At 44.6% G+C, this 25333-nt stretch overlaps 1 protein-coding gene across 2 annotated transcripts in view; it reads left to right on the forward strand.

The window, feature by feature from the left end:
- The first annotated feature begins 11736 nt into the window (after window positions 1-11736).
- The window catches only part of Nf2 (NF2, moesin-ezrin-radixin like (MERLIN) tumor suppressor), an 84064-nt gene continuing 70467 nt past the window's right edge, over window positions 11737-25333 (forward strand). For both annotated transcript variants that reach the window (XM_021178374.3, XM_021178373.3), the window contains exon 1: window positions 11737-12318. In XM_021178374.3, coding sequence (XP_021034033.1) covers window positions 12205-12318 — 114 coding nt within the window. In that variant the 5' untranslated portion in view covers window positions 11737-12204. The remainder of the gene's footprint in view (window positions 12319-25333) is intronic.

A 25333-nucleotide genomic window follows, 5' to 3' on the forward strand; every position in this document is an offset into this window, starting at 1 on the left:
AAATCTCATGCTAGGCAAAGATTCTACCAGTGATTGTTGAAACCTGAGAGTCACAAGGAAAAAAAAAAAAAAACAGGTTTACAAGTGCAAGCCATATTTGAAGCAAGCTTTAATTAAAGGTTGGCCAGGATGAATGGGCTCTGACCCCGACCATTCGGAGTACCCAGGGAATGGATGGGTTCTGACCGGGAACATTTAGAGTGCTCAGGGAATGGTGACAAATCACATTTTGCAGAGGCTTCAAAAGAACCCATAAGGCTGTTGTATTTCCCATCAGCTCCAATCAGCGGCCAGCATACATCCTGACATACTTCCTGCCATCGGATCTCCTGCCTACACCCAATCAGGGGCAAGCATTCATCTTGACATATTTCCTGCCCATGCTCCTCCAACTCACTTGTTATCAAGCATAGCCAGTGCAGATGGGTTAAACAAACAGGACAAACAGGAATATATTGTTAACTATCTTCACTGCAAACAGAACCCTTAACTGTAAATGAAAGCCTTAACCTGCGAGGTGTATTTTTCCTTGCATTAAATTGCAAGGTGTATTATTCTTGTTCCTGTTTGGTCTCACGTGATTGACACATAACCCATCCAACATTTTTTTTTTTATTTATTATTATATGTAAGTACACTGTAGCTGTCTTTAGACACACCAGAAGAGGGAGTCCGATCTCATTACGGATGGTTGTGAGCCACCATGTGGTTGCTGGGATTTGAACTCGGGACCTTTGGAAGAGCAGTCGGAGCTCTTAACCACTGAGCCATCTCTCCAGCCCCCCCATCCAACTTTCTTTCTTCCTAACCTTCCTTTCTTTCTTTTGTTCTTCCTTTCCTTCTTTCCTTCTTTCCTTCCTTCCTTTTTCCATGTCTTGCTTGCCCAGGCTGCCCCTGAACAACATGATCTTCCTGTCTCAGCTCCAGGTCTTTGTTTTGCCATTGACTTTTAGAGCTGGCACCTCGTTATGTTGCCGAGGCTGGAATGCAGAGGTCATTCACAGGTCCTGTCTCATTCTGATGGTATTTGACTTGCTCCATGTGGACCTCATAGTCCTGGGTTCATGCGAGCATCCTTAGGGAACATGGATTCCCTCCTGTACACACCACAGTTGCCCACGGCACTATTTCCTAGCTTGCTGTGATAAAGTACTGACCAAAACCAACCTGGGGAAGAAAAGGTTTAGTTCATCTTACGAGCTATAGTCCATCAGAGGGAAACCAGGACAGAAGCTAAAGGTAGGACCCCAGGCAGAGACCAGAAAAGAATGCTGACTACTGGCTTGCTCAGTTTGCTTTCTTACATAACCCAGGACCAGGTCGGTTATATAGGAGTAGTACCACCTACAGTGGGCTGTGTCCTCCCTGAACCAATCATTAATCAGGAAAATTCCCCCACAGATTTGCCCACGGGACAGTCTGATGCAGACAATTCCTCAGTTGAGATTACCTCTTCTCAGTTGACTTTACCTGTGTCAAGTTGACAAAAAAGTATCCAATGTCATTGGAGTCCTCAACTCATGGGCTCAAACAATCCTTTTGCATCCTCCTGTCTGTCTGTCTGTCTGTCTGTCTTCCCAGCCATAGGGGGTTGATCTGGTGCCTCTGTGTATACAAATGTTAAATACTGTCCTCCAAGTTCTGGTTGCCCCCACCAGGAAAGACTCGTGTACACCAGCTTTTGTTGTGCAAACCTTGCTCCCCACATTAACTGGTCAATAAAAGATTAAAGCCTGTGATTGGGAAATAGATAGAGATACACAGTCTTTTTTTTTTTTTTTTGGTTTTTCGAGACAGGGTTTCTCTGTGTAGTCGTGGCTGTCCTGGAACTCACTCTGTAGCCCAGGCTGGCCTCGAACTCAGAAATGCGCCTGCCTCTGCCTCCCGAGTGCTGGGATTAAAGGCGTGCGCCACCACGCCCGGCTTTTTCTATTTTTTTTTTTTTTTTGAGATACACAGTCTTTCATTACCTGTCTGGGGGGTCATAGGAAGAGAGAAGAGAGGAAGAGAGGACATGGGAGAAGGAAGACATCACCATGAGAGACGATGGACCAGGAGAAACAGCAAGTAACAAGGGACACATGGATGGGATGTGAGTTAGAACAGCTCCAAACCTGCCCACTCTAGGCCACTGCTGCTAAATAAAACACCTAGGCTATGTGTCCTTTATACAGGCTAGCTAGAATTCACAACTCCTTTTATACCCGGCTACCTATCTATGATACTGGAGGTTGAACCTAACCCATCCTGCATCTCAGGCAAATGCTTCGTATTCTTTTTTTTTTTTTTTTTTTTTTTGGTTTTTCGAGACAGGGTTTCTCTGTGTAGCTCTGGCTGTCCTGGCACTCACTTTGTAGACCAGGCTGGCCTCGAACTCAGAAATCCGCCTGCCTCTGCCTCCCGAGTGCTGGGATTAAAAGCGTGCGCCACCACGCCCGGCAGTGCTTCGTATTCTTAGCCCAAGCCACACAGTCTTGCTGTGCTCCCCAGCTGTTCTCTCACTCCTGTGCTCAAGCTGTCTCCCTGCCTTGGCCTCTTTAACATTTGGGACCATCGGCAGGCACTGCTTGCCCAGCTCCAGATGTATAAGCTTGTGATTCTGAACAGTGTATTGTAAGATGTCAACATCAAGGCAAGCTGAACGAAGGTACAGAGAAACTACTGTCTTTGCAATGATGAAATTTAACATTGGTTTATTTATGTATTTATTACCTGTATCATTTTGGCTCCTGCTTCTTTTTTTAATTAATTAATTAATTTTTATGTATATGAGTACACTGTAGCTGTTTTCAAACACACCAGAAGAGGGCATCAGATCCCATTACAGACAGTTGTGAGCCACCGTGTGGTTGCTGGGATTTGAACTCAGGACCTCTGGAAGAGCAGTCAGTGCTCTAAACCACTGAGCCATCTCACCAGCCCCGGCTCCTGCTTCTTAAAACAAAAACAAACAAACAAACAAAAAACCCATTCATTCTCTGTGAGGTGGTGGTGCACACCTTTAATCCCAGCACTTGGGAGGCAGAGGCAGGCAGATTTCTGAGTTCGAGGCCAGCCGGGTCTACAGAGTGAGTTCTAGGATAGTCAGGGCTGTACAGAGAAACCCTGTCTCAGAAAACAAACAAACAAAAAACCAAATAAGAACAAAAAAAATCACTTAGTCATTATATGGTATAAAGTAGTAGGCTAAGAAAAACAGACAAGGGGTTGGGAGTGTAAGGCTTAGCTAACACGAGCAAAACCCTGGATTCCATCTCCTGGGCCACATAAAACTAGGTGAAGTGCCATATGTCCATGATCCCAGGACTTGAGAGGTGAAGGCAAGAAGATCAGTTCAAAGTTATCCTCCGTCAGTTTGGGACCAGCCTGGGCTGAAAAAAAAAAAAAAAAAAAAAGTCCCTCTCCCAGGGTTTCTGTGGAGGCTGGCTGTCCTTGAAATCACTCTATAGACCAGGCTGTCCTTGAACTTACAGAAATTCACCTACTTTTCCCTCTCAAGTCCTGGAGCTAAAGGTGTGTGCCACCATTGCTCTACCTGAAAAGTCTTAAAGCAAGAGATTTATAGATTTAGAAATAGAACTAGCACAATGAATAAACAGTAAAGGGTTGGGGAAAACAATCAAAAAAAGAAAAAGGACAGTGTAGCCAGTCATAAGAGGCCCTGAGTTTGCTAATAGCAAAGTCCAGGAAGAAAACAAGACTGCCTACATGAGTCCTGTGTTGCCCTTAACAAATAGAGCATAGACTATTTAATGCTATGGGGGTACCTTGGCGACATTTTGTTTTTTTTTCTGCTTGTTGGATTTGAGGTTTTGAGACAGTCTTCCCTTGATTAGTGTGGTGTCTCTGGCCTTGGCTTCTCGGATTACAGGCATACCATCACACCCAGCTCACTCCATGTTAACCACTAGAAAACCAGCAAATCACAACACAATAAATAGTTACATGAATGCCATAGGCCAGTAGATCATACATGTTAAAATCTGTTTTGCTTTCTGGCCACATCAAGTTCCTATTGCTATGTAACAAGTTGCTAAAATCTAGTGGCTTAAAACAACCTGTTTACTCTCATCCAGTACCCATGCCCGGGCTTAGCTTAGCGTGGAATTCTGCTCGGGTTTCACAGGGCTGCAGGCCTCATGTCAGTGACACCATGGTTCTCATCTGAAGCCTACGGTTTTCCCTGGAGCACACTCAGATTTCTGTGAAACCTCCAAGTCAGGACTGCAGGACTGAGAGCCGTTTTCCTTAGCTGCTGCTGCTGCTCATTCCTAGGTCTCTGAGGCCACCCAGAATTCCTTGTTCTGTGGCCTCATAGGTTGTTTAAAACGTAAATATCTACTTTCTGGCTAGCAGAAGTACATTAATCTGCCTTTTTTCACCTTCTACTTCTAGATGCCTTTAAGAGTTAGTTCACGCCGGGCGTGGTGGCGCACGCCTTTAGTCCCAGCACTCGGGAGGCAGAGGCAGGCGGATTTTTGAGTTCGAGGCCAGCCTGGTCTACAAAGTGAGTTCCAGGACAGCCAGGGCTACACAGAGAAACCCTGTCTCGAAAAACCAAAAAAAAAAAAAAAAAAAAGAGTTAGTTCACAACAAAAAAACAAAACAGCCGGGCGTGGTGGCGCACGCCTTTAATCCCAGCACTCGGGAGGCAGAGGCAGGCGGATTTCTGAGTTCGAGGCCAGCCTGGTCTACAAAGTGAGTGCCAGGACAGCCAGGGCTACACAGAGAAACCCTGTCTCGAAAAACCAAAAAAAAAAAAAAAAAAAAAAACAAACATAAATAAATAAATATATCCTTTTGCTGGGAGGTGGTGGCGCATGCCTTTAATCCCAGCACTTGGGAGGCAGAGGCAGGCAGATTTCTGAGTTCAAGGTCAGCCTGGTCTACAAAGTGAGTTCCAGGACAGCCAGGGCTACACAGAGAAACCCTGTCTTGAAAAAAAAAAGAAAAGAAAAAAAATAGTTCACGGGGCTGGAGAGGGGTTAAGAGTGCTTGCTGCTCTGGCACAGTACCCAGGTTCAGTTCCCAGCACCCATGTGGAAGCTCTCAGCCACCTGGACCTCTACCTCCAGGACTTGCAACAGTTGGTGTCTCCTTGGGCCTCAGACATAAAATAGAAATACATAAATCTTTATTTGTGTGTTTATTTATTTATTTATTTGAGACAGGGTTTCTCTGTGTAGCCCTGGTTGTCCTGGAACTCACTATATAGACCAGGCTGGCCTTGAACTCAGAAATCCGCCTGCTTCTGCTTCCCAAGGGCTGGGATTAAAGGTGTGCACCAACACCCGGAGAGAAACCACGTCCTTAAATACAAATGTATACAAACACACACACACATACATGCACACATATGTATACTTTTATGTGTATGAATGCTTTTCCTGTGTTCGTGTCCGTGTCTTTAAACCAAGCAAGGACTGAGCCACCACACTGGCTCCATTTTTCCCTTATTTTATTTTTGCTGTGGAGATGGGAGTAGCCTAGCTTTCTACTATTGAGATACAAGCCAACCCTTCAGTCCCCCAAGCCTTATCTTTATTCCCTTCCCTCTCTTCCCATCTCCTTCCCTCTTTTTCTGAGGTAGGATCTCATGAATTCCAAATTGGCCTTAAGCTATGACCTTGAACTTTGATGTTCCTCTGGAACTGTGGTCCCTGCTCCAGGCTCACTCTGTGCGGGGACTGAACCTGGGGCTTTGTGTGCTAAAGAAGCACTCTGCCAACTGAGCTTTTTCTTTTAAGACTCCTCTCACCGGGTGTGGTGGCACACAACTTTAATCCCAGCACTCTGGAGGCAGAGGCAGGTGGATTTCTGAGTTAGAGGCCAGCCTGGTCTACAAAGTGAGTTCGAAAAAACCAAAACAAAAAAACAAAAAAAAAAAAACCCAAAACAAAACAAAAACACTCCTCCCTGCCCCTGACAGGGTTTCTCTGTATAGCACTGGCTGTCCTGAAACCTGCTCTGTAGATCAAGCTGGGCCCTCTTCTCTTCTCTTCTCTTCTCTTCTCTTCTCTTCTCTTCTCTTCTCTTCTCTTCTCTTCTCTTCTCTTCTCTTCTCTTCTCTTCTTTATGCTGTCCTTAACACACCAGAAGAGGGCATCAGATCCAATTACAGGTGGTTGTGAGCCACCATGTGGTTGCTGGGAATTGAACTCAGGACCTCTGGAAGAGCAGCAAGTGCTCTTAACTGCTGAGCAGTCAGACCTTTTCTTTTCTAAAGAGAGGGTCTCACTATGAAATCCTAGCTGGCCTGGAACTCACTATGTAGACCAGGCTGGCCTCCAATGCACAAAGATCCACCTGCCTCTGTCTTTAAATGTGGGATTCCCCTCTTTATTTTTATTTATTTGTCTGTTTGTTTTTGTTTTTTCAAGACAAGATTTCTCTGTGTAGCCTTGGCTATCCTGGTACTCTCTCTGTAGACCAGGCTGGCCTTGAGCTCATAGAGATTTATCTGCCTCTGCCTTTTGAGGGCTGGGATTAAAGGCGTGTGCCACTACCACCTGGCTCCTTATCCCCCTTTCAAAGACTCTTTTTACATTGATTCTTAGGCAGTTTCATACATGTGAACAATGTATTTGTTCACATCCAGCCCCACCCCCTCACTCCTCTCCCCAGACTTTCCCAACACATCCCCTTCCCGCTTCCTTTCCGGGAGACAATTCCTTGCTATCTAGTACATGCTGGTACCAAACAGTTGCTATCTTTCGTTTCTCAGCCTTTTGATTGATAAAAATTACATGTGCAAATCAGCAAACCTGGTTTCTATTTTTAAAAGATCTCATATAGATTACTTGTAAAGTGATGTAAGCCACAACGTGCCATTAAACAGAAGAGTGAGCGAGCGGGTCACTACAAGTACAAGTGGCAGAACTTGGTAAACTCATTACCTGGTTGAGGAGGGCTCTGAACACGTGACTCCCCAATTTTCACCTCCTGAGCACCAGGATATTAGGTTGCCTAACTATAGGCTCAGGACTTTGTGTATGCTAGCCAAGCACAGTATTACCTGAACTACACCACCAACCTCCCACAACATATTTCTTCTATGAGTTTCCACTGAAAGGATTCTCTGCGAACCTCTGTCAGCTCAGGCTCACTGTGCAGTCCTGCCTGGCCTGGAACTCATAAGATCCCCTTGCCTCTGCCTCCTGAGTACTGGAACTAAAGGTGTGTGCCACCAACACACATGGCCATATCTATTTTGTTAACAATACTTTGGTTTTTTTTGTTTGTTTGTTTTTTTTGAGACAGGGTTTCTCTGTGTAGCCCTGGCTGTCCTGGAGCTCACTTTGTAGACCAGGCTGGCCTCGAACTCAGAAATCTGCCTGCCTCTGCCTCCTGAGTGCTGGGATTAAAAGTGAGCAACCACTACCGCCTAAAATTTCTTTATATCTGTGGGTATTTTGCCTGAATGTTTTTTTTTTTTAAGATTTCTTTATTATATGTAAGTACACTGTAGCTGTCTTCAGACACTCCAGAAGAGGGTGCCAGGTCTCGTTGCGGATGGTTGTGAGCCACCAGTGGTTGCTGGGATTTGAACTCTGGACCTTTGGAGGAGCAGACGGGTGCTCTTACCCACTGAGCCATCTCACCAGCCCCTTGCCTGAATGTTTATCTGACCACCACAGTTGGATGCCTTGGAACTGGAGTGACAGGTGGTTATGAGCCCCCACGTAGGTGCTGGGAATTGAATCCATATCTTCTTCAAGAGGAGCCAGTGCTCAGCCGGGTGTGGTGGCGCACGCCTTTAATCCCAGCACTCGGGAGGCAGAGGCAGGCGGATTTCTGAGTTGGAGCCCAGCCTGGTCTACAGAGTGAGTTCCAGGACAGCCAGGGCTATACAGAGAAACCCTAGTCTTGAAAAACCAAAAAAAAAAAAAAAAAAAAAAAAAAAGGAGGAACCAGTACTCAAAACACCACCATCTTTCTGGCCACCTTACCCATTTTATGTTTTAATAAAGTGTGTGTGTGTGTGTGTGTGTGTGTGTACCTGTGTGAGAGTATAGGTTCCTGAGGTACCCAGCAGAGGGAATCAGATACCCTGGAGCTGGATTTGTAGGCTTCTGTGAGCTGCCCCACTTGCAAGCTGGGGATTGACTTCAGGGCCTGTGTAGGAGCACTAAGTGCTCTTTTTTTTTTTTTTCCGAGACAGGGTTTCTCTGAGTAGCCCTGGCTGTCCTGGAACTCACTTTGTAGACCAGGCTGTCGTTGAACTCAGAAATCCATCTGCCTCTGCCTCCCGAGTGCTGGGATTAAAGGCGTGTGCTACTACGCCTGGCAAGTTACTATGTCTTCCTGTTGGGGAATCAACGCCCGGTCTCCCACGTGACAGGCAAGGGGTACTCACCACTATACTAACCAGGATGAGCTAAGTGCTCGTAATCACTGAGCCACTTCTCTACCCCCATTATATCTATTTTTATTCCTGGCTCTCACTTGTTTTGATTCACAACTACCTATCTCGCACATGGACCTTTCCCAGGAACTTTAAATGGAGCATTTTGCAGATTAGCTCTAGGCCTAGCACCTAGGCTATCTTCTACAAAAATGAATGATTACTCATCACAAGCCTTATGTTTTAGCTCCCGCTGTGTGATCTACTTCCTCTCGCTGCTCCTCAGTGCAGTCTCCAGATCACGATTCATTGGCAGCATATCAGCTCCTGGGCTATTTGTTGTCTCAGTAGGAAGATTCCAACCTGGGTCTCCCACCAGCAGGGAAGCACTGAAGCAATAAAAATGAAGATGACTCCACGCCCAGCCCACAGCACCCTGAAGCATCACTTTGGTGGCAGCCTTGCTGTTGGGTCCAGTCAACAACTACCTAGCCCTGGCTGGTGCTTCTTAGGCATCCAAGGATCTCTTGCAGCAGAGTGAGACTTGAGCTACAGGACAAGTCTAGCAACATTGTCTAATAAATACTACAGAATTCCAATCATGTTAGTTATGTATTGCTTCTTGAACTCCCATGTATACAAAAAAAATTTTTTTTTTTTTATGACATTTCGGTGCCTATAAATCCTTAGACTTTGCTCTTGTTAGCCCCATTCCCAGTCCATATTTTTTGGAAGCAGCAATAGGGAGAATTTAGAAGCTTAACGTTGTGTAGCACACTGGTAAAGCCAGCAGTTCTGGCCTAGATCAGGGCTCAGTCCCATTTCTAGCCTTGTCTCTCAAGATCTGGGTTGAGCATGAGATTCTATCATGCTGGGCATTGGTTTTGCCAGGGTCAGAGCAGAGAGGATTTGACAGAGATAGCACTTATGGAGTGCCTATTGTTTAATCAAACTACATGCAGTTGTCTCCTTTGCACCATGAGAACTAGTTACAAACAGAATTTAAGCTGGGCTGGCGTGGCATGCACCTTTGTTCTAGCACTCAGGAGACAAGACGTTGGTAGACTTGTCTGAATTTAGGGTGAGGCTGGTGTACATACTGAGTTCCTGGACAGCCAGGGTTACGCAAAGAGACTGCCCCTACCAAATAAAGCAACACATAAACTAAACAAGGACAGCAAAACAAAAACACCCCTCCCCAAATAAACCAAAACCAAACCAAAACAACAGAAGTCAAGCCAGGGCTGTAGGGTTTTTTGTTTTTGTTTGTTTTTTTTCCTGAGACAGTGTTTTTTTTGTTTTTGTTTTTCTGTGTAGCACTGGCTGTCCTGTAACTCTATAGACCTCAAACTCACAAAGATCCACCTGCCTCAATTTCCCAAGTGCTGGGATTAAAGCACCAAGCTCTTCCAGGGCTATGGTTTGTTTGTTTGGTTTTTGTTTTTTGAGACAGGGTTTCTCTGTGTAGCCCTGGCTGTCCTGGAACTCACTCTGTAGACCAGGCTGGCCTCGAACTCAGAAATCTGCCTGCCTCTGCCTCCCGAGTGCCTGGATTGAAGGCATGCGCCACCACACCTGGCTCCAGGGCTATGGATTTAAGAGAGGCCGAGGAAGAGGACATGCTTAAGCTCAGGGGTTCTACGATACCCCAAATAACACAGGGAGACCCTGTCTCAAAAACAAACAAATAAGGCAGAGGCAGGCGGATTTCTGAGTTCGAGGCCAGCCTGGTCTACAAAGTGAGTTCCAGGACAGCCAGAGCTATACAGAGAAACCCTGTCTCGAAAAACCAAAAAACAAACAAACAAACAAACAAACACAAACAAACAGACATACAAAGGTTGGAAAGATGGCTTAGTGCTTAAGAGTAAATGTTGCTTTCGCAGAGGACCCAGGTTCAGTTTCCAACACCCATGCAGTAGCTAACGACTGAATTACAGTTTCAGGGGCTCTGGAACACTCTTTTAACATGCGTGCCAGGTATACATGCAATGCACATATGTGCTGTAAAACATTTATATACATAAGATAAAAAAAAATTGTGGTGCTTTGACTAAGAATGGCCCCATAAGCTTATATTTGAATGCTTGGTCACCAAGGAGTGGCCCTATTTGAAAGAATTAGAAGGCTTAGGAGGTGTGGCCTTGTGGAAGGAAGTCTATCATTAGGGGTGGTTTTTGAGGTTTCAAAAGCTCATGCCAAACCGTTGTCTTGCTTTCCAAGCCTATAGATCAGGATATAGCTATCTCTCAGCCACTGCTCCAGAACCATGCACGCCACCATGCTCCCTCCCTACCATGCTGATAATGGACTAAACATCCGAAACTGTAAAGAAGAAAAAGTCCCCAATTAAATGTTTTCTTTGATACGAGTTGCAGTGGTCATGGTGTCTCTTCACAGCAGCAGTGCCTGGGGAATGTATCTTTAAAACAAGTAAAAACTCTACAACTCTCCAGAAAGTTAAAATTTTCCTAAGCATATTATACATTTGATGACATTAAGCTACAAGTACTCCAAGTATGTAGCTTGGAAATTAAAACAAAACCAAAAAACCAAACAAAGAAACAGAGGATAAAATGAAAATTCTTGCCGAGCAATAGTGGTCCACGCCTTTGATCCCCAGCACTTGGGAGGCAGCGGCAGGCGAATTTCTGAGTTCGAGGCCAGCCTGGTCTACAGAGTGAGTTCCAGGACAGCCAGGGATGCAGAGAGAAACCTTGTCTCGAAAAACTCAAAAATAAATAAATAAATAAATAAAATTAGCTTTCTATATGTATTTAGCAAGTTTCAATTCCTCAACCACCAAGTAAGGTAGGGAAGGACTATCATGAATCCTGTGGTTATTCTAATTCTCTTAAAAAGAAGTTGACGGGTCTGGCAGGCAAGTCGGGGCAACTTAAGCGGCCTCACTTCGTGTTTGAAAAATATTAAGTCAGCATATATAATTAAGTGTCAAAAAGGAATTTCGGCCGGGTGTCCCAGATACGACTGATGCTCTGGTAAGACGCTATAAATGGGATCTCTCACTGACCGCAACAGTACCTCGTGCGGTGCTGTCCGGGCCTCTACAGGTTTCCCGGGAAAGGCGCCGCCCGCGCCTTCTCAACCAGTCTTGCTAGAGTAGGAGTATACTTTACGAACAAAAGCGCTCGGAGTGACCGCATCTACAGCCACTCAACGCCGAGAACAGACCGGCGGCCCTCGTTCAGTGCAACTTTCAATTGGTGAAGTAGGCCTCCAGGAGGCGGGACGAAGCGGAAGTCCCGCTTCCTTTGGCGTTGCTGCCAATCACAGCGTCTTAGAGAAAAAAGGGTTAGGGTGAGTCCGTGAGTAGCGTTGTGGGAGTCCGGAGGGCGGGGCGGGGCGGGGCGGAGCGGGGCGGGGCCCCGGCAGGTCGCTGAGGTGGGGGTTGGTAGAGGACGCTTCCCGAGGGCGCGCAGAGCGGAGCTGGTGACAGACACGCACGCGCGTGTGCGCTCCCAACTACTGCGCGGCCCCGCGACCCTCGGCGGTCGCTGAGAGGCCCGGCGTCGGCGCCGCAGCCGTCTAGGATTTCCGTCCAAAGGCGTCCCTGGCGTCCGCAGCCCGAAGCTCCGAGCTCCGGGCCGCGCGTGCTTTTGCCGGCATCTCCCCCGACCCCCCCGTCGTCAGAGACTGTCCCTTAACTCGTCTTTCCGCACCCACAGCCGGGTCCTCGCGGCCCATGCTGGCCGCTGGGGACCCAGGCAGCCTAGGTCTGTCTCGGGCCGGCCAGCCGGCCACCATGGTGGCCCTGAGGCCTGTGCAACTACTGCAGGGGGGCTAAGAGACCCAGAACGCGGGCCTAGGGGTGAGGGGATCCAAGGCCGGTACCCCGCGCCATGGCCGGAGCCATCGCTTCTCGCATGAGCTTCAGCTCACTCAAGAGGAAGCAGCCCAAGACATTCACGGTGCGGATCGTCACCATGGACGCCGAGATGGAGTTCAACTGCGAGGTAACCGGCCGCCGACCCCGACGGGCTGTGAGTGGAGAGCCGCGGAATCTCTGCCTGTCTGGTGGCAGCGGCGCGCGTCCCTACCCATGGGGTGCCCTCGCTGTGGTGACAGTCGAAGTGGAAGCTTAAGGGATTCCGTATATGTCATTATCTGGAACCGGAAGAGGCTTTCTAGGGCCAGATCACAAGTTAAAGCTAGTTGTTTGTTTGCTTGTTTGTTAAAGTGGGGTTCTTGGTTTTGGCATTTCCCGAAGGTTATTTTCATTCATTTGTTATTGGAAAACACTGGAATCTCCCGTAGAAACGAACCGGTGTACAGTGTGTAGAACTCGCGCCTAAAACTCCAGGGAGTTTTTCACTAGGTATTAACTGTGTACCCTAGGTCTTAAAAGTTACATCTAGTTATATTGGAAGCTCGTACTTTTCCCTGTTCCAAAATTTTCAGTTTCTGGAAAAAAAACTCTTTGAGTAAAGAGTGTCTTACATTTACTCTCTATAGTTTCTAACATGATGATAATACCTATCATTTGTTGAAGTGTGTGTATGTGAGTGTGTGTGTTTGTGTTTTCGGGGCCTTGTGTAAGCTAGGCATGCACCCCATCACTGGGTTGTATCCACAACCCTGAACACTTGCTAAGTGTCAGACATTTACATTTGACTCTCAAAAAGCAAGCAAACAGAAAGCAAAGCAACAACAAAAAAGCCAGTCAGGTACCTGTGACACTGGAATATACTTGGTTTGCTTCCCTAGCCTATTGCTTTTAAAATCCCTGGAATCTCCAAAGTCCTGGGTTTCTTTTTGTGTGTTAATGAGTTGGATGCTGTTGCCCAGTTATAGTAGTTTTAGAATTCAGCCTGGTTCCCAGAAAGGATCTTTAAGGTTGGGACTTCTCACTTCTCCCCTTAAGATTGAAGGGTCAGCCAATGATTTAAGCGACAATGCCTATATAATTAAGCATCCATAAACTGAAAGGATGTGGCTTAGAGAGCTTCCATCTGAACATGTGCTCTAGTAGTGGTATAGTATTAACGATAGTAGTAGTAGTATAAACCCTGCACCATTTCCCACATGCTTTACCGTATACATTTAAAAAGATCTTATAAGCTGGGCAGTGGTGGCACACACCTTTAAACCCAACACTTGGGAGGCAGAGGCAGGTGAAAATCTGAGTTCGAGGCCAGCCTGGTCTACAGAGGGAGTTCCAGGACAGCCAGGGCTACACAGAGAAACCCTGTCTTGAAAAAAAAAAAGGTCTTCTAATATCTTGTGCCCCTTTTAATATCCTATGAAAAATAGGTAAATGTGAGTGTTTTTACCTAAGTTCTGTGACGTGTAGTACTAAATTAACTGAACCCAAAGAGGGAGTTGTGGAGTTGTGGCCCTTCAGTTTTGTAGCTAGTCGGAAGCATGTGATTGGCCTCAGAACCTGGAGGCAGTCTTGTGTGGCTGACACTGCAGAAGATGGTAAAAGCCTCTCTTTAAAAGGTGGAAAAAACCCTTATTTTTTCCTTTATGCAGAGTGCCTCAAGATTTTGAGCTTTTAGCCAGTATGATACCTAGACTCTGGAGCAGTTTAATCCTTGCTACCCTAAGTGTTGATTCATGGCAAGCAGGATTGGTAGCCGTGTCAGGAGTTGCCGGATTGTTTGTACCCGTGGCTACAGAGCCAGTCACTTCAGCTTTGCCGGGCTTTGGAGTTCTGTTGGAACTACTCAACTATTTAGCTTTGCTCTTCTATTGCACTGACTTAAGCAGGACAGTATCATAACTCACTGACATTTTCTACTCCGCAACTGATGGGAATACTTCTGAGCACAGCCTTTGGGAATGGCTGTAAGGGCGCCCGGCAAAGGCAGCAAGAATGGGAAGGTAATAAAGTAATAAGAATGGGAACGAGCCAGGCGTGGTGGCGCGCGCCTTCAATCCCAGCGCTCGGGAGGCAATGGAGGCGATCTCTGGGAGGCAAGTGGATCTCTGTGAGTTCCAGGCCAGCCTGGTCTACAGAATGAGTTCCAGGCCAGCCTGGTCTACAGAATGAGTTCCAGGACAGCCAGGGCTACACAGAGAAACCCTGTCTCGAAAAAAAGAAAAAAAAAGAAAGAAAGAAAGAAAGAAAGAAAGAAAGAAAGAAAGAAAAGAATGGGGATGTAGTCAGGTGGTAGCTTGAATCGAGATTGTCAGCGCTGCTTTCCCCTTCTGATGAGTGAAAGAGACTCCACTACTTGCTGCTGAGGCGAAGTTCTAGGAAGGCGCACTTACTTGGAGGGTAGGCTGCTTTTTCCTATTCAGTCACTACTTGTGGAACAGGATGTGGCATACAGAGATCATTTAGGACCTCAGTGCTCTAGTACCGGCTTTGACTTGTGAGGTGGTTGGTTATTTGATGGTAGGGAAGGCAAGTTGCAACCTCTACCTACTGTGTTTTTCCACCCAAGACTCAATCCTAGTGAGGAAGGAGACAACTGAGAGAAAAGCTTGCATTATCTCCTTCCCTATTTCCAGGATCCTGGTTCAGAGAAGAGTGGAGGGGGCTAGGTCTTAAAACAGAGAGTTGCTGACTAGGGGTATAGCTCTGCTAGAGCACATTCAGGCGGTCCAAGAGTCAACGCCAAAAAACAAGCAAAACCCTGATTGTTCCTAATCTTCCCCCAAAGGAAATCCCTCACCTGAAACACAGTGGGAAAGTTCACGCCTGAAGGCAGATTTGAGAATACTAGGTTTCAGTGAGAGAAGGTTCAATTGTTTGAAGATACAGCGTGGACTGCATGTTTTCCAATTTGCAAGAAATTATTAGGGAATCTTCCTTAGGTAGGCATAAATATCAAACACTCACCTAAGAAGCAGTTCCCTCAAAGTAACCATAATTCAGTAGGCTAGTTTGTATACAAGTTTTGCCTTAGGACATTGTTACAAATGTTAGAAAACAAGCCACAATTACAATTTAACAGTTGGATGGTCCTGGAAAGGGAAGACTAAAACCAAGGTCATTCAAAGCATCCACCGCCCTGGGAAGAACTATTGCAGGCTTTCACGCTGTGGGATAAATAGATTTTCTTAAAAGCATCCAAACAATAAATAGTCAAGAGACTTGACGTCGATTTGATGGTCTGTGTGGGCACTCTCAGCACTTGGGAGGATGAGGGCTGGAGAATGGAGAGTACAGGGCCAGTGATAGAGTGCTGCCCCTTCCCACCAAATAAGAGCCTCGATAAGGGCACTAGAGTCACTAAAATATGCTATCTGAAATGTCCAAGGGGCTGGAGAGATGGCTCAGCAGCGGGGAAGAGCACTGACTGCTCTTCTAGAGGTCCTGGGTTCAATTCCCAGCAACCACATGGTAGCTCACAACCATCTGTAATGGTGTTGGATGCCCTCTTCTGGTGTGTCTGAAGACAGTGACAGTGTACTTACATATAATAGATGAATCTTTTTTAAAAAAGGAAAAATTTTTTAAAATAATGAAAACTATGAGATATACAAAGAAAGTGGAAAGTATGAACCATATAAGGGAAGAGGAGGTGGGTGTGGGGATGCTAGCTACAGAAGTGAGAGTGAGCAGGGCTTAGATTAACAAAAACGACTTTGGGGGAGCCATAAACTGCAGGCCATAAACTGCTTGCTAGAAAAGTGTGAGGATCTGAATTTTGATCCTGAATACCCATGTAAAAGCTGTGCTGAAGGCAGCTCTCTTGAACTTGCTGGGCAGTCAGTCTAAATCATTGAGCTCCAGGTCCAGTGAGATACTTTTTCACCAAAAAAAAGGTGGAGAGTAATAAAGAGGGATACTTGATACTGACCTCTGGCCTCTGCATGTGCACTTGTGTACCACATATGTGCACATCTATACACACGCACATATTCATGCGTGCATGTGAGTGAGTGTGCGTGTGCACACACACAGATTTAGCCATTATGAATATATTCCCAGAACTTAAGGGAAGCACAAAATAGTAAAGGAAGGTACCATAATACTGCCAAATCAAATGGAAATCCCTAAAGGGAGGAATTATAAAAGAAACTAATGAAAGTTCTAGAGCTGAAAGTACAGTAGTTGGACTAAAATACTCAGTGAGGAACCCCAGTTATAACTTTGAACTGTTGGGCTGGAGAGATGGCTCAGCGGTTAAGAGCACAGACTGCTCTTCCGAAGGTCCTGAGTTCAAATCCCAGCAACCACATGGTGGCTCACAACCATCCGTGATGAGATCTGATGCCCTCTTCTGGTGCATCTGAAGACAGTAAGTACAGTGTACTTAAATATAATAATAACTAAATCTTTAAAAAACAAATAAATTTGGACTGTCAAAAGAATGAAGAAAGACATTGGTGGTGGTGGCAAATGGCTTTAATCCCAGTACTTGGGAGACAGAGGCAAGCAGATCTCTGAGTTCTAGGCCAGCCAAGGCTACACAAAGAAACTCTGTCCTGAAAAATAAAAATAAATAAATAAATAAACAAATAAATAAAACAAAATAGAAGGTCAAGTAAGAATTATATAGCAAAATTGAATATAGTTTGGCCATTTTAGAGTGGTGAAATGAAGACAACAGATAACCAAAAACTGGGAGGAGTTATTGCTCAAGGACCTGCCTTACAGGAACGTGTTAAGGGGTCCTTCAGGCTGGAAGTCAGAGACCTTCGGCAGTAATTGCAATGCACATGAGAAAACAGTAGAGGTAATTGTGTGACTATATAAGATGCTGTAAAAGCATAGTTTTCTCCTTTACTGATTAAAAAAAATGTTTAAGTGTGTATGTTGGGTGTATAGCAGGTATCATATGTATAGCACATTGACTAACAATAACACAGAAAAGATGTGTTGGAACAAAGCTATAATAGGCTACGGAAATGACTACATATGGTAAAAGAATAGCTGTAAAAGTTACTGTGCAAGTAAATTTCAGAACATTTCTGAATCACTAAAACTAGTTTAAACCAGAAGTTGATTTTGGTAAGTCAAGATTATATGATAAGCTGTAGAGCAACTACTAAAAAGATCTAAAAATATGGAAACGGGTTAGAGAGAAGACTCAGTGGTAAGAATATTCACTGCTCTTGTGGAGTACCCAGGTTTGCTTCCCACACCCACACTGCAGCTGATAACCACCTGTAATCCAGTTCCAGGGGATCTACTGCCATCTTCTGGCCTCCACGGGCATTACATGCATGTGGCACACTGATGGGGTGCTTGGTCCTGAAGATTGAACCTCATGGTCAATAGCAAATGCTATTCCACTGAGCTGTTTGTTCTGTTTTGGAGAAGGATGCAGGCCAAGGTTTCATATAGCCCATGTTGGCTTTACACTTGGTATCTAACTGTAGATGACCTTGAATTACTTATTTCTTGCCTCTGTCTTCCAAGTACTGTGGATTATAGACATGTGTCTTCATGCCAGGCTGGAGAGATAGCCTCAGTGGTTAAGACCATATCCTGGCTGGTCATGTACATATATACACTTTCAATCCCAAAAGTCACTTTAATCTCAGGAAGCAGAGGCAGTGTGGATCCCCAAGTTTGAGACCAGCCTGGTCTATATAGTGAGTTCCAGGACAGCCAGTGAGATTCTGCCTGGAAAGAAAAGAAAAGAAAAGAAAAGAACAACCAGACAATATTTTCCTGCAACTTGCAGAAGACCCAAGTTTGGTTTCTAGCCCCTATATCAGGCAGCTCATCACTATCTGTAATTCCAGTTCTAGAGAGATCTTATACCCCAGCCTTCATGTGCACTTGGACTCACATACATGCACGTATACCTACATTTACACATAATTAAAAATAGTAAAAGTAATCTTTAAAAAATGATCTGTAGATCCAAAAATAACAGATAGTATATTCAACTCAGGTGTGATTTCTCAGCTTTAGCGCTGCTGATGTTTGGATGGATAACTTAATGTATAGGGAAGCTGTCCTGGGTACTGTAGAATTTTTTGTTGTTTTTTTAGAAACAGTGTTTTTGGGTTTTTTTTTTTTTTTTTTTTGGAGACAGGGTTTCTCTGTGTAACTCTGGCTCTCCTGGCACTCACTCTGTAGACCAGGCTGGCCTCAAACTCAGAAATCCACCTGCTTCTGCCTCCCAAGTGCTGGGATTAAAGGTGTGCACCACTACCGCCCAGCTGAACTTTTTTTTTTTTAAAAGATTTATTTATTTTATATATATATGAGTACATTGTAGCTGTCTTCAGACACACACCAGAAGAGGGCATCAGATCCCATTACAGATGGTTGTGAGCACCATGTGGTTGCTGGTAATTGAACTCAGGATCTCTGGAAGAGCAGTCAGTGCTCTTATCCTCTGAGCACCTCTACAGCCCAGCTTTTAAACTTTAATGGCACACAACTGACACGAAGATGTTAATTAAACCTGGGTTTCTCTGTAGCTCTGGCTATCCTGGAACTAGATTGGTAGAGCAGGCTGGCCTTAAACTACTAGATTGAGTACCGCTGCTTTCCCAAAGATCAAAGGCGTGAGAGATCTCATTTCTAATGAGTTTTCAGATGATGCCAAGCTGCTAGTGACCACCATTTGAGTAGCAGAGCACATGGACTTTAAATAAGACACACTGAGACTTAAAGTTCTGCCCTTTTCCTAACCACTCCTGCTTGGACTGTGACATGTAAGCTCTATGGACCTCATTTTCCATATCAGTAAAGTGGGACCAATAATGCTGGCCCTGCACACTGCACAAGGATGTCCGATGCTTAGTCCCCCCAGAAAGAAGCAGCAGAAAGGCCATAACTGGCTTAAAGTAGGAGGCTTGCATCACTTTAGGCACTGCCCTCTTGAGTTTTTTATTAAGTCATCTCCTTTGGACTTCAAATTACAGAGGAAACACTGTTTATAAATGGTGTTTGACTATTTTGTTAAAGTAACAATAGTTTGTTCTGTGGTATTAGAGAGCTTAGAGAAGCAAACAGTCTCACTCTCTGCCATGCTTTTGTGCCCAGTTTATACAAGGAGATGGCAGATGCCTTAGGGAAAAAAGAAAGCCAGTATTTGTGGAACTCTTGGCTTTGGTAAGGTCAAATGGTAGTGACCTTCCAAGAAGGACTCGATTTTAGAACCAGTGGTAGCCGCCATGTGAGTCATGTTACCTTATGGGGATAAGTTCAGGATTTTTGCTGCAGAGATGGGGTGGACTCTGTCTCTTGATCTGTCTGTTGCATTGCACAATTAGCTTGATGCTCTAGAAGATTTTTCCACTTGAGAGATTTGGTATTTGTCATCTTGAGAAAGTGGATGCTGAGTGTAATTCGCCAGGAGGCTAAACGGTTATGTTATTTCTTATCTAGGCTGGAATTTTGCTCTTATAATTCAGTCTTTCATTGGGATGAGTCAAATATGAAAAATTTCTCAAAATTGAGTTGTGAGAGATTCTAATACTGTATTACATAAAAAACAAAGTCTTCTCATGTTGGTTGGCATTTTAAATGCTTTTACCACCACCAAATGGGATTATGAATGCCAACATTACTGGTCATCATACCATATAACAAGTAGACGTAGTTTGTCCATAACAAAAAGAACCTTCAAAGGGGGGAAAGCAGAAGTAATAATGCTGGCATATTTAGTATAGTCTTTATTCCTATACTTCCAAAAATGTAGGCACATAACATCTAGAAATTATGGTTGCTATTTTGTATGTTGTATAGCATATTAGAACTGTATACATGTGCACTGAGGAACTTATTACAAAAGAAAGGCCATCATCTTCTTGCCACCAATATCCTATGGGTAATAAATAGTGCGTTTGAATGGCGTGCGGTCTGTAGTATAGACAGGGCAAGTGAAGGATGAGCTGGTGGAGAGGTAGGGAGCATGCTGGTTAGTTTATGGACTTGGTACCTGCCCTTTAGTGGGATGAAGGACTAGGGAATAGCAATGACTATGTTTCATGTACAGTACTCTGGTTTAAATGCATGGTTCCATTTGGTACAACAGGGCTTCATTATTCATTCAAGAGAGACTGAGTTCCCACAAGGGCTAGGCAGCTAGCATCACCTAGTAGAGATCAAGGCCATGTGGGACATGTGTGTTTTGTTCTGTTTTTTTTTTTTTTTTATATATAAGTACACTGTAGCTGTCTTCAGACACTCCAGAAGAGGGAGTCAGATCTCATTACAGGTGGTTGTGAGCCACCATGTGGTTGCTGGGATTTGAACTTCAGACCTTCGGAAAAGCAGTCGGGTGCTCTTACCCACTGAGCCATCTCACCAGCCCTGTTCTGTTTTTTGAGACAGGGTTTTTCTGTGTGGCCCTGGCTGTCCAGGAATTCACTCTGTAGATCAGGCTGGCCATGAGCTCAGAGATCTGCTTGGTTCTGCCTTCTGAGTGCTGGGATTAAAGGTGTACAATGCTACCACCACTTGGCTAGTTTTAGTTTTAGGTATTTTTTTTTAAGATTTATTTATTTATGCATATGAGTACTCTGTCTGCATGTACACCTGTGTGCTAGAAGAGGGCATTAGATCCCATTACAGATGGTTGTGAGCCACCATGTAGTTGCTGGGAATTGAACTCTGGACTTCTGGAAGAAGAGCCATTGCTCTTAACCAGTGAGCCATCTCTCCAGCCCCTAGTTTTAGTTTTATTATTTTATTTTATTTTATTGTTTGTTTGTTTGTTTTTCAAGGCAGGGTTTCTCGGTATAGCCCTGGCTGTCCTGGAACTCACTCTGTAGACCAGCTGGCGTCGAACTCAGAAATCTGCCTGCCTCTGCCTCCCGAGTGCTGGGATTAAAGGCATTTGCCACCACCACCAATGTCTTTCTTCATTCTTTTGACAGTCCAAATTTATTTGTTTTTTAAAGATTTAGTTATTATTATATTTAAGTACACTGTACTTACTGTCTTCAGATGCACCAGAAGAGGGCATCAGATCTCATCATGGATGGTTGTGAGCCACCATGTGGTTGCTGGGATTTGAACTCAGGACCTTCGGAAGAGCAGTCTGTGCTCTTAACGGCTGAGCCATCTCTCCAGCCCAACAGTTCTATTGTTTTAATTAAACTTAAAAAGAGAATATTACTGGGTGAAAGGGCATGTGTGGAGAAGGCCAGGGGACTACTTTTGTGTACTCAGCTCTCCTACCTTTACATGGGTTCTAGGTCTGGCACTCAGGCGTCCCAAGCTGGCCTTGAACTTGCTGTGTAGCAGAGGATGACTGGGGGACTTGGTCCCTGGTGCCGCTTCTGAGGAGCTGGTTCCTTTACCTCTTACTTGGATCATCTGTAAGATGGGATTGTCATGATTTTCTTGTAGGAGTTATTGGGGAAATACTTAGACCAATACCTGGCACCAAGTAAAACCATGTAAGGGTTTTGGAATCAGTGGAGTTCCGTCCTGAGCCCCTTCCCATGTCTGTGCTCCTTTCAGCCTCTCCTGTACTTTGTCAGACACACTTTGCTCTGAGCCTATTGGCCCAGTTACTCTCTCTCACGCTCTGTTCACAGAGCCTCTGTGTAGACCTGGATTGCGCTTCTCACTTTCCGCCTGGCATCGGGATCCTAGGAACTCACTTACACGATGGCCAAGCTTGCTTTTTGTGTTGGGTGCCATACTGCTGCTAAAAGGTGAGCCTGGGATTTGATTCCCGGGAACCAGTCTTCCAGGCCATTCTCTCCACTAGGTGTGTCAGGAGGAACAGGCCAGCCCTTTCTCTTCCATGTATGATATTCTATAGGAGTCTCCAAGTGGAAAGAAGGAAACGTTAGAGCCCCCCCTTAAAAAAAAAAAAAACCTAATTCTAAGTATTTGGTAAATAGGAAAAGTGGAGGTAACAGTCTATTTAAAGAACTTATTATTAAAGACAACTTATTTGACTTTGTCATTATTTTATTTATTGAACATGGTGTTAGATTCTATCTCAAAGCCATTTTGTAAACTTGCCAGTGGGCTTTAGATTTTGTTGGGTAAGGACATGACTAACCGTCTTTGCTGTCTGTCTTGCCTTGATATCTAGTTTGTCCTTTGGACCACCTGAGCATATTTTTATAAGAGAATCTTTTTCAGTTGCCCATGATCAGCTTGGAATTCATGCCTTTGGCCTAAAGTAAAGCTTATTTTGCAATAGTTAAGTATTTTCTAGTTGCATATTTCACATTCTTTATGGTCACAGTGGTTCTTCCTTGGTATTCAACCTGTCCAAAACATGTGGTGTGCCCACAAAGATGGTACCTTATTTTTTTTTCTTTGTGTATTGGAGTTGGACCCCAGGGCCTGTGGCGTGGCAGACCAGCTCTTTACCAAGGAGCTACACAGCCAGCAATGGCTTACTTTTATTTAACTCCCTTCCCTCCAAGGGTCTCTCCAGTAGTTCAGTTTTAGAGGAGCCCAAATTGAGATGATCAGAATTACAGTTTCTGTACAGGAAGAGGAAGAGGACTGCAGGCACTTTGAAATGCATGATTCCTTTCTGAGTTCCAGAGGAATTCCTATGGGGGGTGAGGGGGAAAAGACATGGATGGACAGACAGATAGACAAGGAAAGAGACAGACTGAGAAACTGAGGAAAGGTACTAATTTTTCAAGGTGTTCATGATCCAGTTAGAGATGGAAGACATAAGTTCTTGTATACACACATACACAACACATATTTGGACTTGAAATCATATTAAATCATATTAAAATTGGGATAGAAACCATGCAGTGTGACAGCTACTTAGTTAGGAGGCTGAGGCAAGAGGATTGTTTAAATCAGGAGTTTGGGACCATCCTGAGCAACATAGTGTGGGTCTGTCCCTTTAAAACAAAACAAAACAAAACAAAACAACAACAACAACAACAAACCTTTCTTAGAAACATCAGTGAGTGCTGGAACAAAACTAGACGGATGTGTGGGTCTACTGAGTATCGGAGTTTGCTGGGCAAGCCTGACTACAGTTGGGCTCTGGAGGGCTATGCACCTTCTCTGTGTGTGGTTCTCTGTTTCTTGTATAAGATCATAGAGAGCCCTGAGCTGGGCTCTGAACATCTGGTTGAGCTATTTTCAGCTTGTTAAGTCTTTTTCCCTAGTTGCTCATCTGAACACTAAAGGGAAGAAGTCACATTTCAAAGGCCCTCAGCATCAGCGTCTGCCTTAGGACAGTGATCCCCTCCTTCCATTTTTGTGAGACAGCATCTCTCTGTGTAGTCTCAGCTGGCTTCTTTTTGCTTTAGCCTCCTGTGTGCTGGGATTACAGACATATATCATTCTCTCAGCATTTTTCTTTCTTTCTTTTCTTTTCTTTTTTTTTGATGACTCCCCCAGTGATTTATGCTAGTTTTATGTTATTGTCCGAGAACATTGTTTGGTACGTGTTTAGTTTTAATTTCAGAATTTAAAGCATTTGAGACTTAAAAAAACTCAGAGCTGCATTTTTTTTTTTTTTTTTCCTTTCGAGACAGGGTTTCTCTGTGTAGCCCTGGCTGTCCTGGAACTCACTCTGTAGACCAGGCTGGCCTCGAACTCAGAAATCTGCCTGCCTCTGCCTCCCAATTGCTGGGATTAAAGGTGTGCACCATCACTGCCCTGCGACGTCCCAGGTCTTAAACTTTAAACTATAATAGTGGGTTCTGAGAGGTTCAAGCTGCTTGTCCCAGTTGAGGAATCTCTGGCACCACTAGGTGGAGACAGAGGACAGAATTTTCTATGACACCCCCCTCCCCTCCCTTCACTTCTATTCTTGTTTTTCTCCTTTGCCAAATTCAGGCCAGATATAGGGAAATTCACAGAATCTCTTTGTTCATCTTGTTGCTTATGGTCTTCGGGCTTAAGTAGTTTGTTAGTTTGACTTTCAGATAAAGCTGAATAGAGTGATTGTGGAACTTAATCTGGACAGGTCTGAGGTTTTAAATTCCCCAGCAGTGCCTTTATCTGCTATCTTACTCGTGCTGATTTTCTGATTAAGTCAATCACATAAATATTCTTGCTAGAAATCTTCAGACCTTAGTACTTCTCACCCTTCAGAACTTTTTACCAACTCTACTCATTCCTATAACTTACTGTTACTTTAGTATTGCTAAAGTCAGTGTTAAATCTTAGAATCAGGGGCTGCAGAGATGGCTCAGTGGTTAAGAGCACTGACTGCTCTTCCAGAGGCCCTGAATTCAATTCCCATAACCACATGGTGGCTCACAACCATCTGTGGCTCACAACCAATGCCCTCTTCTGATGTGTCTGAAGACAGCTACAATATACATAAAATAATATACATATAAAATAGTATACAGTATACAGCTACTCATATACATAAAATAAATGAATAATTCTAAAAAAAATTTTTAAAATTTCTTAGATTCAGAGACAGAATGTGTAAATGTTCTGGGTGCTGCCTGAGCTGGTTTGCATGCTCTGATCCTGTTACTCAGAAGTTTGTTTGGAGAGAGGGGCTGCTTTAGGTTGGACCAATGCCCTACCTAGCTGGTGCTTTGCTTCGGAGTTTTGTCCCCAGTACTACTGAGAGGTTTGTTTGCTTGCTTAAACTTTATTTTGGCTTTTTGTGAATGTCACATCATGTGCCCCAGTCCTACTTATCTCCCCCTCCCCTTGTACCTGCCCTCTACCCGTGCAATCTCCCCTCCAACAGAGAAAATGGATCTTGTTGTGGAAGCTGCAGTATGTCACAATGAATCCCACAGTATACTCTTTTGTCCACACTTGTTTGCTTACAAATATTCATTGCAATAACTTATTGGTCTGGTATGAGGCCTCTGGCTTCTGCTACTCTATTGATACTGGAACCTCTCTGGGACTCCTCTAGGATATCCTGTTGTTGCCCTGTGTCATGGAGATCCTGTAGTTTTGGCCCCTTCATGTACTCCAGCAGTTAATTCATCGGTGGGGTAGGTGTTGGGGTAGGTCAATTCAAAAGCCTGGATCTCGACTTGAGAGTTGTCATCTAAGCTGGTTAGCCCTCTGGCTCTTCTGCTCTCATGGCCTTGGGGCCAGCTCATCCTCCACCCCCACATCCAGGGCCAGCTCTACTGTGCTGCTCCAGTTAGGTGCAGGGCTTGCTTTCCTGAGTGCTGCAGCACTGG

The sequence above is a fragment of the Mus caroli genome, unplaced genomic scaffold (assembly GCF_978045245.1).
Source record: "Mus caroli unplaced genomic scaffold, Mus_caroli_1 scaffold_13, whole genome shotgun sequence".
NCBI classification, from domain to species: Eukaryota; Metazoa; Chordata; class Mammalia; order Rodentia; family Muridae; genus Mus; species Mus caroli.